At 32.1% G+C, this 13,781-nt stretch overlaps 1 protein-coding gene across 1 annotated transcript; it reads left to right on the forward strand.

Moving 5' to 3' along the window:
• Nucleotides 1-224: 224 nt before the first annotated feature.
• LOC145741650 (uncharacterized) lies at nucleotides 225-6,628 on the forward strand. The gene is made up of 21 exons (XM_082559268.1): nucleotides 225-428; nucleotides 533-638; nucleotides 1,052-1,167; nucleotides 1,274-1,377; nucleotides 1,512-1,642; nucleotides 1,801-2,003; nucleotides 2,302-2,406; nucleotides 2,469-2,579; nucleotides 2,707-2,836; nucleotides 2,980-3,074; nucleotides 3,186-3,274; nucleotides 3,364-3,439; nucleotides 3,518-3,629; nucleotides 3,817-4,039; nucleotides 4,173-4,291; nucleotides 4,426-4,674; nucleotides 4,834-5,701; nucleotides 5,769-5,850; nucleotides 5,989-6,131; nucleotides 6,301-6,417; nucleotides 6,495-6,628. Exons 1-21 carry the CDS (start codon nucleotides 321-323, stop codon nucleotides 6,535-6,537), a joined length of 3,330 nt encoding a protein of 1,109 aa, XP_082415394.1. The 5' UTR covers nucleotides 225-320; the 3' UTR covers nucleotides 6,538-6,628.
• The last annotated feature ends 7,153 nt before the right edge of the window (nucleotides 6,629-13,781 follow it).

Raw genomic sequence — 13,781 nt, forward strand, 5'->3', positions numbered from 1 at the left:
TTTTTCAAAGATTTTATGCTTGTTTAAGTTTTACTGCACTTAAAATCTTCTTCAAATGTCGAGGATAAACTAATTAAAAATTCGATCAGCTGGTGTTCGATACTTTTTCATAACGGTTGATTTCAATTTCTATTACTACGCACTAAAATAATTTTAAATCCGAGTAAATATAAAATAACTGTTGATGTTGTGCATTTTAAAATCTGTATTGCATGAGATGAACAGCAGAAACGCTATCTAAGTGCAGGTGCAGACGCCAAAATAGAAAGGTTTTATATAATAGGTGGTTGTAAGTTTATTTGATACGTTAATAAAATAAAATGGAGAAAATTAATAAAAATAGCAGCATTGTTGGGATGACTGCAGACGACCTAAAAAGTCAAATGTTTCGGTCAATGAAATCGTCCGGAGTTTTGCACCAACTAAAGGTTAGTTACGTGTATTTTGTATCATCTATCAATAACGTCAAAAAGTAGGTTTATACATGATATTATTTTTGAATTTATTTTTTTGTGATTGTTTGACTTTGTAGAGTCAATTACGCCAAAGTATGATAAACGAGCTGAGAGGAAAATCTAAAGTAGGAGTTGACTTACAAACATCCGATCTTTTGGCAGCAACACTTGCAAACAAAAATAGTAACTTTGACCTTCATATGTATAATTTTATTATTGTTTTAGGTATAATAGGGCATTCTTTTGTATTACACTATGTAGACATATTCCTTTTGTTAGTGTGTGATTTTTTTAGTAACTGGCATTGTGATGTAGTGGTATAAACACTTGCTACACCACATAAGGTTGTGGGTTCAATCCTCACTGCTCTCATGCTGTAGCTCCCTTGAGTAATGTACTATAAACGATATGAACCCCTGCTGAGCCAGTCTTTAATCAGCAGCATAATTATGAGGCACTTATAATCTATCTCAAACTCCACAGGCAACTTAAGACTGGGTCGGGGTAACAGTTGTTACTCTATGTTTAGGTCGTGAGTTCAACCTTTCCACATTGAGGATGAAGATATATATACAAAAAAATTATTTGTACTTTAGGTCGTTCCTGGGTACAACAAGCTGTTGACAATCTTTTTCTCCAACACATTAAACAAAGCAAATACCAATACACATTATCTCTTTTTCAACAAGAATCTGGTTTAGAAACTTATGATGTAAGTTAAAAAAATGTTAAAAAAAGTCTTGGTATTATTTATTACAATAAGGTAATAAAATAAAAAATAAAATCTCACTTAAAAATGTTTGTGTTCGTTTTTAAAGAGTTCATTAACGGAAGAAATATTAGCAAGATTGGGAATTTCAAATAGTTTTAACCTAGAAGAATTGTCGTTTAATAATGATCAACTGAAATCATCAACACCCAGGTTTGCTATCTAACTATGTTATTACTATGATGTTATATACCTTTGTGTTTTGTTTAATATATTTATATACAAAATCATTAAATTTTGGTTATTAAATATCTTAAAAAGCACTTACCTAGTTTTATATTTTAAAGGTCTGCCCAACACAAAGGTTCAGTAATTTTATTGTGGAAAATGTTAGAAGGACTTGCAGCTTCAAAGACTCAAAAAGAAAACAAAGAAAATATTTTCACAATCAATGAAGACAAAAAATCTCTAACATTAGGTTGGTATAAAAAATATTAAATGTTGTAGTTGTCATGTATTTTTAAAAAGATATTTTAGCACACTTCTAAAAGACTTTTAAGTTTTTTTTTATTACCAGACAGACTGGGTTTGAATCCTAAAGTCACCCTTTTTTGACTAGAAACTTTTATTTCTAAGCTGAAAAATTAAAAGCTGTTGATGATGAAGTTATAGGAAAACGAAAACAGTTTGAACCAGCGATTAGTGTTACAACCCTTTCTGTGGCTACTAAGAAAGCAGAGAAGGCTGCAGAAAAAAGAGCAAAAGTTGCACTGGAGCAATGGAAAGCTCTGGAACTTGCTAAAATGAGAGTGGAAGAATCAAATGTGTACAAAGACAAGGTAAAATCTAATAAGGAGTTTAGTAGTGTGGTATACTTACTGGTCATGGCCTCAGAAGGACTACAAGCCTAAAGGTTTATGGTTCAAGTCACACCAATGCCACACTATTTGCCCTTGCATTACGGCTATAGCTCAAACACAGCACAATGTTACACTCTTTCCTGATAAAAATATATAAACCCTATCCCCTGAAAGGATATTTAAAAAAATGTATAAAGTACGTTGTACATAAGGTTTAATATTGTATTTTTTGTATGTATATACTTGATTTATGTGGATTTCTAAATTTAACTTTTAGCTTGAGAGTCGACTTCACTGTCTAGAAAATGATTTCCAAATAAAACGAAATTCTCTTCAGAGCAGAGAGCGATCAGCAATTGATCGTTTGAACAGTCAACGAGAGGTGCATCCACATTTTTGGCATTTTTTATACTGTCGGTCTAATTTAAACTGTTTACTTTTTAGACAATGGAAAAAGAAATGCATGACCAAAGACAGTCTTTATTGTTTGAACTTCAAAAAATAAAGACAAGAGAAGAGGTACTTAACAGAAAAGAACAACTTATACATGAAATGGTATTCTCATTATTTTGATTTTAATTTTCTTTTAAAAAAATGTACTACCTTTTGGATATAAACTCAATAAACATATACAATTAAGGTAATACTTTAGCTGATTTTATGTTATACCAAATCTTTTAAGGAACATTCCAAGTTAAGCAAAGTCGATGTGATTGGTCAAAACTTTTTAGAAGAAACAACTAATCACGAAGCAGAATCCTTTGTGACATCATTGGCAGATTCTTTTAGAAATTCACACAGCAAAAAACAAGGTTTTTATTAGATAAATTTTATAATTTTCTAAAACTATAAATTTGAAGAATAATTTAAACAGTAATTGAAAATTTAGTTTACACATTTCTACTGGTACCATAATTATGACAAGTTGATTCAGTTAATATTCCATTGTTCATAGTTATTACAATAAGCGATATGAATGCTATAATGGAGGAAGTAAATGGAAAGTCACAACATATTGAAAATTTAAAACATGAAATAACAGAATTAAAGGTAACTCTACTGCTTAAAAACATGTTTTTAACACAGTCTACACTACATATATTTTTTATTAAATTTTTTATAAGGATTTAAATAAATAAAGTTTTTTCTTAATTTTTTTAGAGAGATTTAGCAATGGATAGATCATTAATAAAAACAAATGCTCATACAGAAAATATGCAGTTAAGGGAAGAATTAGAAGAGCTGAAAATGTATGTGGTACAATTTAAGTAAATGTGTAAAAAAATAATTTTTAATGAAATAATTAAAGTTTTTTTTGGAATTTTTTTTTTATGTTTAGAGCCATTAAAAGTTTGGCTGAGTCTAAAAATCAAACTCTTAAATCAACTTTAAAAACAAGTCACTCTGAAAATTTGGTAAGTATTTGAAATGCCAAGTTTCTAATATGAAATAAAACTGAACCTTAGTTAAAAAATTTTTTAATTTTTATTTAGGAATTAAAAGTGAGTCAGTTGAAAGCACAACAATGCGAAGAATTGGCCCAGAAAACTCACCTTGAAGAAATGTTAAAACAAATGAAATTAGCTCTAGAAGATAGCAATAATGGTAAAAAAATATCACAAATTAAATAAATTAGGTGATAATATTAAAAATTTACTTACTATTAAGGTCATATATATATTGTAAAAACAACTTGTTCAATGTTAAACTATCCATCTTACTTTTATTATGTATAAATATGTTATTATTATTTTTTCAATGCATAATTTTATTCTAGTCAAATTTTTTTTAGCTCTGCTTTATCTTTCAAACCAAAGAGAACTAACCAACATTCCTCAACAAGTACAAACTATTTTAAATCGAAGCACAACCAACCAATCTTACAGAGATCCAATCAGGGAATATGAACCTCTAAATGATGAGTCATTCCAGTTTAATCCAGTTTCAACTGGTTTAAACTATACACAGTCATCTGTGGAACAACCTACTGGTATTAGGCTTGATATAAGGCAAAGGTATAAAAATAGTTCTTTTAAGCAACAAAATGACAATATAGATGTTATAGTATTTATTTCAAAAAGTTATTTTACTATTTTAAATTGCATTTATTTAAAGATTGGAATATTAATTTTTTTTTTATTACAAAAGAATAAAGGATCTTGAAATACAGTCAGATAAACTGGATGAAGATTATAACAGATATATAAACACAAATTATAAACAACTTCTGAAACAACAAGCTAAATCAAGAACCAATCACAAACCAAGTACAGTTTTAACTATTATTTTATCAAAAATCATGTTAAGTTTAATTAAAAAAGAAAGTTATCAACTGAGCTAAATCAAGCTTCTACAATTTTCATTGAATTATTGTTAAGTTGAAATTTTTTTTGTTTTCAAGAATCTGATGACTATCAGTTTTCTGCATTTGAAAACAGGCAATCATTTTCTGAAGTGAATTCTACATTGCCACAACCATCTGCAAGAACATCTAGGAGTTTAATACAGCCAGAAAATAAAGCGGGGATATTAGATTTAAATGAATTACGGATATCAAAAAAGGATGTGGATTGTGCATTTCAGAGCGATACAAACAAAATAAAAAAATCAGAGCACAGCTTTAAACCTGATAATGTTAAAATCAATACAGGTATTAAGATAAAAGTAATTTAGCAATACCTTGTTTGTGAAAACTTGTGTATTTAAATATATTGTTAAATTTAATTTTTTGAGTTAAGATTAAAAAAATAATATAACCTGTTTTTATTTTGTTTTTTAAAAAACCTTTTCATGTTATTAAATTATTTAGAAAATTTAAGAAATCAAGAAGATGAAAAAAGTGTGTCAATATCAAGCAGTGAAAATTCGGTTAAAAATGAGGCTTCCTTAAGACTAGGAGATTTTGGCAAAACCTCATCAGAAGAAAATTCAAAGTCTTCAGTTAGCTCACCAAGAATAAACACGGTACGAAAAATAGAAACCGAATCGAAAATTGAACTTAAAAGTGAGCCGCAAAGACCAATTACTTCCCTTGGCAATACTTCAACCCTACCACCTGTTGCAATTAAAAGAACGCTTTCTTCCTTACCATCTGTTGTTTCAAATAATTCAGAGAAACCCAATAATAAACCCTCTGTATCCAAAATTAGTAGCAAATCATCCCATAATGATGAAGATAGAGCTTCATTGGAAGAAATTCTTAACAGTAGTATTTCTAACATGGATTCTAAGAAATCAGATTCTTTGATCGATTTTGAAGCATCTGTCAATAGCTCCATTTCCTCAAAATCAAAAACTCCAAAATATGGCGATCCTTTCAAAAAAGATAAAGATATTTCAGTACATGAAGAGGTAAATTCTGACTTGGAAGTACATCCTCCTAGTATAAGTAGTGACTCCGACACGGAAAAGCTTAAACCGGAACGAAAAATTTCATCTGCATCAAAGTCATCAGAGAAGAGTCTCTCCAAACAAAATGACACTTCTGAAAAAATTTTAGAATCTGTTGGAAAATCTGATGCAGAAGTTTCTTCTCTTCACTTACAGCCAAGTCTTGAAAAAATTGACCGCTATACTTTTAATGCACACCCAATCGACAAAACTGATGAATCAATTACAAATGAAATATCAGTGGAAGATTTTGCTGGAAGCATAAGTGAAAATATAGAAGAAAGTTTGTGAGTAAAATTACATTTACTTTTTATTTTTATTAAGAACAAGCTTTAACGAATTTTATAACTTAAGGGTTAATTCTGAAAATAAACATTCTGAATCTGATAATTCAAATCAAGAAGGTTTGGATTTTTCGAGACCACAAGCAAAAAAGGTGATCATAAAATGAAAGATTTTTAATGTCCTTCAGTTTTGAAAAAAAGGATTACTAAATTTAAGAAAAAATAAATTTCATGGTCACAAAATATAATTTTCCATTTTTATTTTAAACCATAACACATTCCTATTAAAGCCTCCTGCTTATAATTTAAAAAGTGAAGAAGGTATATCAGCTATGTTAAAGTGGGGAGAAGAAAATGAACCAGAACTTCACTATTCAGATGACTCATTCCACTCAGAAGAATCAAATACTGGCATGGGGAAACCAAAAGAAATGTAAAAATACAAGTTATTTTAATAGCATTTGGCGAAAATGCATCTTATGGTTATAATGTTGCTCAATATTTTGATTTTTTATTGTATTTTTTTGATTTTTAAGCCCTTAGCCCACTAAACAACTGTTATAGAAAAATCTATTTATACCTTAAAATGTTTTTTATTAAAGAGCTGGCAAAAGGTTTTCTTCCTATAAGGATGATCATTCATATAGAGAAAACGATGAAGTTGATATTTTCGATATATCTGAGCATTCTTTTGGTTCCAACGCCCATGGTGATAATAGGTTAGTTTGGATTTACTATTGAAAATAGTAAGCATTAAAAAAAACTTTTTAACAATACCCTTCTTTTTTATTGTTAGCAAGCAAGATATGGTTAAAGTAAGCAGTGACGAAAGTTGGTAAAGTATTCTCATAATCTATGTTTATACCCTTTATATCTCTAATAAAATGTAGCTGCGTTAAAATGTAGTTTTTAATAAAATGTATTTTCTAAATGTTTTGTTTATTAAACTACATGAAAAATTACAATCACACCACACATGACTACAAAATACTACTAAAAAAAGCAAAGCTAAAACCAAGATACTATTTGAATGTTTGTAGTTTTTTGTGTTAAAATTGTATAAAAAAATTAAACAGCGTAAAACATACAGCGTTTAGATTCTACAAAACACATGTTTGACGTAAATTTATATATGTAGACAAATATGCCAAGACTATTAAAAAAATTGTTATAATATATTGTAAAAAACATATATGCTAAGCTACAATGTCATGTCGTTGAAGTTTTATTTGGAATGTTGCTGGCTGTTGTGCTTTGCTAAATTCTCGTCTTGCATAGCCGGTATAATACCCTTTCGGAACGTGTAGGACAGCAGTCTATCCATGCTATTAATTTCCGCATACTCGTGCAGTGCCCATTTCAAGTAAACTGCGAATTCCTTCCAATCGATTAAACCATCTTCGTCCATATCCAAGCATTTCAAGCCTTTTCGGGTGTCGTCGCATCGAAAACAGCCAAAGTATGGAGACATGAATGCGTTATAGAAAGAGTCGAATTGTAAGCAATCATCGCCAACTTTTTCCTCATTGATATCCCATTTGTCCCATAAATCCCGGACTTCCTTGAGCAACCTTTCATGAAGTGGATGGTTGACTTTCATTTTATCAATCGCGTCACACATGTCTTCGGTAAGTTTTCCTCCTGCTCTGTCAAACAAAAGAGCAAGCCCGACTTCACTCATGTATTCTTCCTTGCGGTTGGAGCGTAAATCTTCAAGCAGAAGTTCCTTCATTTTCTTCGCGCGATCCAATGTAAAACCAGAATTTTTTCCAAACAATTGAACTAATCTTTTCACGATCATGTCAGGCGATGTGACATCCGTTACTCGTCTGGGAGCTTCTTCTCCGAAAAATTTCGCCATATCAAATTCTCTCGGTGCGTTGTTATCGCCAGGGAGCCAAAGGTCCAACGCTCGTTCGCCGTAAACTAGTTCTCGATAATGTGGTGGGTTACCAGTCGTGATTTCCGTGACGTTAATTGCTGCCTTTCGAAGATAGGTACAGTTGTATTTCTTCAAAACCTTTTTGTTTCCCATTCTAATAAGGTTCATGATAGTCAACGTGGAACTGGCGTGACCCATTCCAGCACCTTCCTCACAAACTCCGGCCCAGATTCCGTCAGCCCCGTCCATTAGAGATTCCAGTTGGTTCACTTGTGCCAATCCCCAACGCTTGTGTATGTGAGCAAGAAGTTTTCCATTTTTCCAGTTGCGATTGTTCATCACTCTGCGAACAGAAGCACACCAGGCACCGACTTCTTCAGGTAAAAACTTACCAGGTTCTTCCATGCAGACTCCAAAAGGTTTTATCTTATCAGGCATACCACCTAGGTAGTCTACAACTGTAAGTACTCGGATGCATCCTTTAGTTGTCTTCATTGCAAAAGCAAAGTCACGAAAATTCACAAGAACTCTGGTTTTAGCTGACAAATTATCATGACACCATTTGATTCTTTTTAACAACAATGCGCACATATCGTTGACTGTAAACTTTTTCTTCCAATCAATACTCTCATCGGCCAAATCGATTTCCAAAATAGCGTTTGGAATTTTATACTGCTCCATTTTGCGCAACGAAACAGGAATTTTAACCGTATCCAGGGTTTGATTTTTCCAGCTTTCAGTTACTTCCGAAAACGACCAAAGGTTACTCATATCCTCCTTTTTGTCAAGAAGATATTGACAAAAAGCATCTCCTACCCTTGTCATGTGATTAAACGAAGCTACAACAATGTCTTTGAATTGACATTTCTTGACCTCCTCGTAAATCTTGATCTTGTTTTCTAAAGTGTGACCCCTAAGTTGGCCGACTGTATTTTCACGGATTGAGTTATCTAACACAAAAAGATCCAATTCTTTCAATATCTGCCTTTTAGTTAGATTTTGTTCCTTAATCGTTTGAGCAATAAGAGCAAGTTCCTTTTGGAACTGTTTAGACATTTTAGCAAACTTAAAAAACTTAAAAAAAATTATTAAATGCGTTAGTTTTTTATACAAAATAAGGCATATGATTTTTTTTAACTGGATTAAACAATATTTTTTAGCTATCTCTTTCAGACATAATTTGGAAACATTAAAGTTACTGGACGTGACCTACTAGTGTAGAATCAATTGTAATAAACCTATTACAATCAATTCTAAGTTCAAGCTAGTTCAATGTCATTGACCGGACACGTACAACAATTATTCTCGTTACAACGGGCGTCAACTTCAAACAATGCACTCTAAAATCGCCCTTAACGAGAATTAGCCACGTAACCTGTACGGAGAAGGCCAGCGGCTTTACAACGAACGAACTTTTATTGCCTTTCGGTTGTGCTATAAATACTGGAACAATTTAAACATTCTTCACCAATCTACCGATAGTTGGTCATCGTTACATCGTCGGGCCAATCTAGCGATAGTTGGCCACCGTCGCATCTCGCAATAACTGGACCTACAAACCGTACTTTAACTTTAACGTCAGTCTAGCAATCTAGCTGATCTTGTAATGTAACTTTAAATCAAACCGTGTAAGTGTTTTGCCGTATTACAATAAAAGTATTACTGTTAACGTCTTGTCGTTTATAACTAAAACTTAAACAAAATACCAAACCAAATATAATCATAATAAAATGAGTCGGTAAACGGAGTCAAGCCAAATTAAACAGTTAAACCGAATAACCAAGCAAAATAACTACAACAATAAAATCTAGTAACTCTACACTAGCACTCTGTCTGAATTTTTAAAACCAAGATACTGAATAACCATATACTAAAGTGTTGTAAAGCTTCTTCGGATTCCTAATAAAACTTAATATATTTTAACATGACAGATTATATGGTGATAATGTTGGATTAAAACAACATAATAAAATTGTTAAGTTCACGTCTAACTTTTTTTAACGAGCTAACAGGACAGTTAAGTTTAACTAAGTTTATAGTCTATATTTTGCCCTAAGACGGCTATGAAAAAAAGTGCTCTAAAGTTGAATCGAAATTCTGTTTAAGATAAAGCCTGGACTTTCCCTTACAACGTTTTATGTTAAAATGTAGTTTATTTACATACACGTAGTGTTAAAACGTACGTTTAGAAACAAGTGTATAAGTTGTATGCTAATCTTCAATAATGGTATATGGGCGCTCTCAGGCTATTGTATGTTAATAGGCTACATTGGTCTGCAACTTGATTTTCCCCATATGATAATTTAAAAAGGGAATGCGGCCAAGAGAGTCTGTTGTTAAAACACATTTCGCAATATTTTTGATACATTGGCAACGCGAGCATTTCTCTTCAACGTTTATTTAATTTGCGACTTGTTTCACCAAAAAACAACCACGGAAAACTGATTTGTATACTTTTTGTTTAACTTAAGGGAAAATGCATTATGCTTTGGTTTCCTTCGGAAATTTATATAATTAAACTTAACAGTTAAAATAATGATAAGTAATGTTGATTTAAAATAACATAAAAAATTGTTAAATTTACGACCCTTACTTGTTAAATTTACGACTTTTTAACAAGCGCCATTAAACAAGAAATGTAAGATAACCAAACTATAAAATTAAAAGTTGACGCGGGTAGATGTAAAAAAATTTTCAAGCAATATATATTGGGCAACATTTTAACAATCCAACAAGACATTTAAGTTTATATAGGCCTACAGTCTTTACCCCTTACATTTAAGGTATGTTTTGAGTGGGCTAATAAAAAGTGCTTTGAACTTATATCGAATTTCTATTTAGAGTAAACAATGTGTTTTAGTTGTATGTTACGCTTTTAGGCTATTGTATGTTAATAGGCTACATAGGGTTCCAACTTGATTTTCCCCATATTAGAATTTAAACAAAAGAATGCGATCATAAGAGCCCGTTGTTCAAACACATTTCGCAATCCACTTTTTACACATGCAACGCGGGCATTTCTTCCTAACGCTTATTTAATTTGCGACTTAATTGTTTCACCCTTTGCAAAAAAACTACTACTGAAAAATTTTCTGACGGAACATAAAATCGATTGGTGTCGTAAAGTTTACCAGAATTATTTCTGATCTGTTTGCATCATAAAAATGTTCCATTTCTCTGGTCAATTTTAATAAGAGTGTTTTTAGTTTACGTGCAATGATCTAAGATTGCCAATGCAAAAATATGCTTTGAAATTGCGTCAAACATCAATTTAAAGTTAAGGCTAAGGCTTCACCCTAAACTCGTATGATTATATTAAGTTTCTTTACATAAAGTATACTGAAAACAAACATTTACAAACACTATAGTTGAATGTAAATATACAACGGTTGTATATTATTGTACTTTTCTGTTCTGGTTTGCTCTAAACTATAACTTGTTAATCTAATTTGCGGTAAACTTTTTAAACGTCGAAAGCTTGAACTTGTCTGCGTCTTTTAAAAAATAAATCGCCGGACTTTATTGTTATTAAAAACAGACTTTTATCACGTTCTTTAACAGGCAAAAGCTTTGGAAACGAGCCAGAATTTATTTTCTTGTAAATAATAATTTACGTTTAGTCCGTTAACCCGGAGTGACCGTTTGATATTTTTTAAAAGTTATTTAAATTAAAGAAAATGTCAAAACATATCGCTGACAACCAATAATTGGTAACGCTATTACATTTACAAACTAAAACCAGCCTAAACATATAGCAATTAATTTATTATTCCTTAGCATTCAAAAAACTATGAATAATTTTAGGAAAGAAATTTTAAAAATTGCTATTTAAATTTTATGGTCTGTTATTAACCTTAGTAAAGTATATTTATAGTTATGTAATTTTATTCAATTCAAAAAAATTGTTCTACTATTGTAACAATCGAGTCTGATTGTCTTTCGTAAGAAAAGCCGTATTATAATTTATAGTTTATTATTGCGGAAAGATACACATAAAACCGTTCACAAGCTTGTACCACGAATACTAAATACAAATACATCCGAAACAGTTAAACTAATTCATCACGTGATTAAGCCACGTGATAGAGATAAGGAGTAACAGATCGGCAATAGGTGTAAACACGTGTTCTGCAGAATAGATAGGACTTAGGCGTAAACAACAAGATGACGGAAAAATATATAAATAATATTTTTACATATATTTGAATATATACATATTAACACATAATTACAAATAAATAATAACGCCCGTTTAAGTGGGACAAACATATTATTACTTTACATCTTGTTGTCTACTATGCTCTGTTAAAGTTTCATCCTGCATAGCGGGTATAAGACCCTTTCGAAACGTATATGATAAAAGCCTATCCATGCTGCTAATTTCTTGGTATTCGTGCAGTGCCCATTTTAAGTAAACTTTAAATTCTTTCCAATCGATTAAACCATCTTCGTCCATGTCCAAGCATTTCAGGCCTTTTCGGGTGTCGTCGCATCGAAAACAGCCAAAGTATGGTGACATAAATCCGTTGTAGAAAGAGTCAAATTGTAAGCAATCATCGCCGATTATTTCGTCATTGATATCCCATTTGTCCCATAAAGCCTTGACCTCGTTTAACAAGCTTTCGTGGTATGGGTGTTTGATTTTCATTTTATCAATCGCATCACACATGTTTTCGGTAAGTTTACCTCCTGCTCTGTCAAACAAAAGAGCAAGCCCGACTTCACTCATGTACTCTTCCTTTCGTCCGGAGCACATATCTTCTAACATGAGTTCTTTCATTTTGTTAGTGATTTCAAATGTGAAAGCAGGATTTTCCCCAAATAACTGAACTAATCTATTAATGATCATGTCAGCCGATGTTACGTCAGTTATACGGCTAGGGGCTTCTTCACCGAAAAACTTTGCCATATCAAAATCCCTTGGTGCGTTATCATCACCAGGAAGCCAAAGGTCCAACGCTCGTTCGCCGTAAACCAGTTCTCGATAATGTGGTGGGTTACCAGTCGTAATTTCCGTGACGTTAATTGCTGCCTTTCGAAGATAGGTACAGTTGTATTTCTTCAAAACCTTTGTGTTTCCCATTCTAATAAGGTTCATGATAGTCAACGTGGAACTGGCGTGACCCATTCCAGCACCTTCCTCGCAAACTCCGGCCCAGATTCCGTCAGCCCCGCCCATTAGAGATTCCAGTTGGTTCACTTGTGCCAATCCCCAACGCTTGTGTATGTGAGCAAGAAGTTTTCCATTTTTCCAGTTTCGATTGTTCATCACTCTGCGAACAGAAGCACACCAGGCACCGACTTCTTCAGGTAAAAACTTACCAGGTTCTTCCATGCAGACTCCAAAAGGTTTTATCCTATCAGGCATACCACCTAGGTAGTCTACAACTGTAAGTACTCGGATGCATCCTTTAGTTGTCTTCATTGCAAAAGCAAAGTCACGAAAATTCACAAGAATTCTAGTTTTTTCTGACAGGTTATTATGACACCATTTAATTCTTTTCAACAGCAATGCGCACATATCATCAATCGTAAACTTTTCCTTCCAATCAATACTCTCATCGGCCAAATCAATTTCCAAAATAGCATTTGGAATTTTATACTGCTCCATTTTGCGCAAAGAAACTGGAATTTTAACCGTATCCAGGGTTTGATTTTTCCAACTTTCAGTTACTTCCGAAAACGACCAAAGATTACTCATATCTTCCTTTTTGTCAAGAAGATATTGACAAAAAGCATCTCCTACCCTTGTCATGTGATTAAACGAAGCTACAATAATTTCCTTAAATTGACGTTTCTTGACCTCCTCGTAAATTTTGATCTTATTTTCTAAAGTGTGACCACGAAGTTGGCCGACTGTATTTTCACGGATCGAGTTATCTAACACAAAAAGATCTAAGTCTTTTAATATTTCTCTCTTAGTCAGATTTTGTTCCTCAATCGTTTGAGCAATAATAGCAAGTTTTTTTTTAAAGTTTTTGGACATTTTGCACACAGGTCTTTACAAATAAGGTCTTAATGTAAAATAATAACACTAAAAAACAATGTTATTTTGTTATTCACATATTCTTGGCTAGTCATACAATTTACATCAGTAAAACCTTATATTAACAAATATGCTCACATTTACGCTTTCTACATGTTTTTGTTATACTATGTAGGCCTTAGTGAATTTAATCTGTTTAAATAGCTTCATTGTTA

Source organism: Corella eumyota, chromosome 2 (assembly GCF_963082875.1).
Source record: "Corella eumyota chromosome 2, kaCorEumy4.1, whole genome shotgun sequence".
Lineage (NCBI taxonomy): Eukaryota > Metazoa > Chordata > Ascidiacea > Phlebobranchia > Corellidae > Corella > Corella eumyota.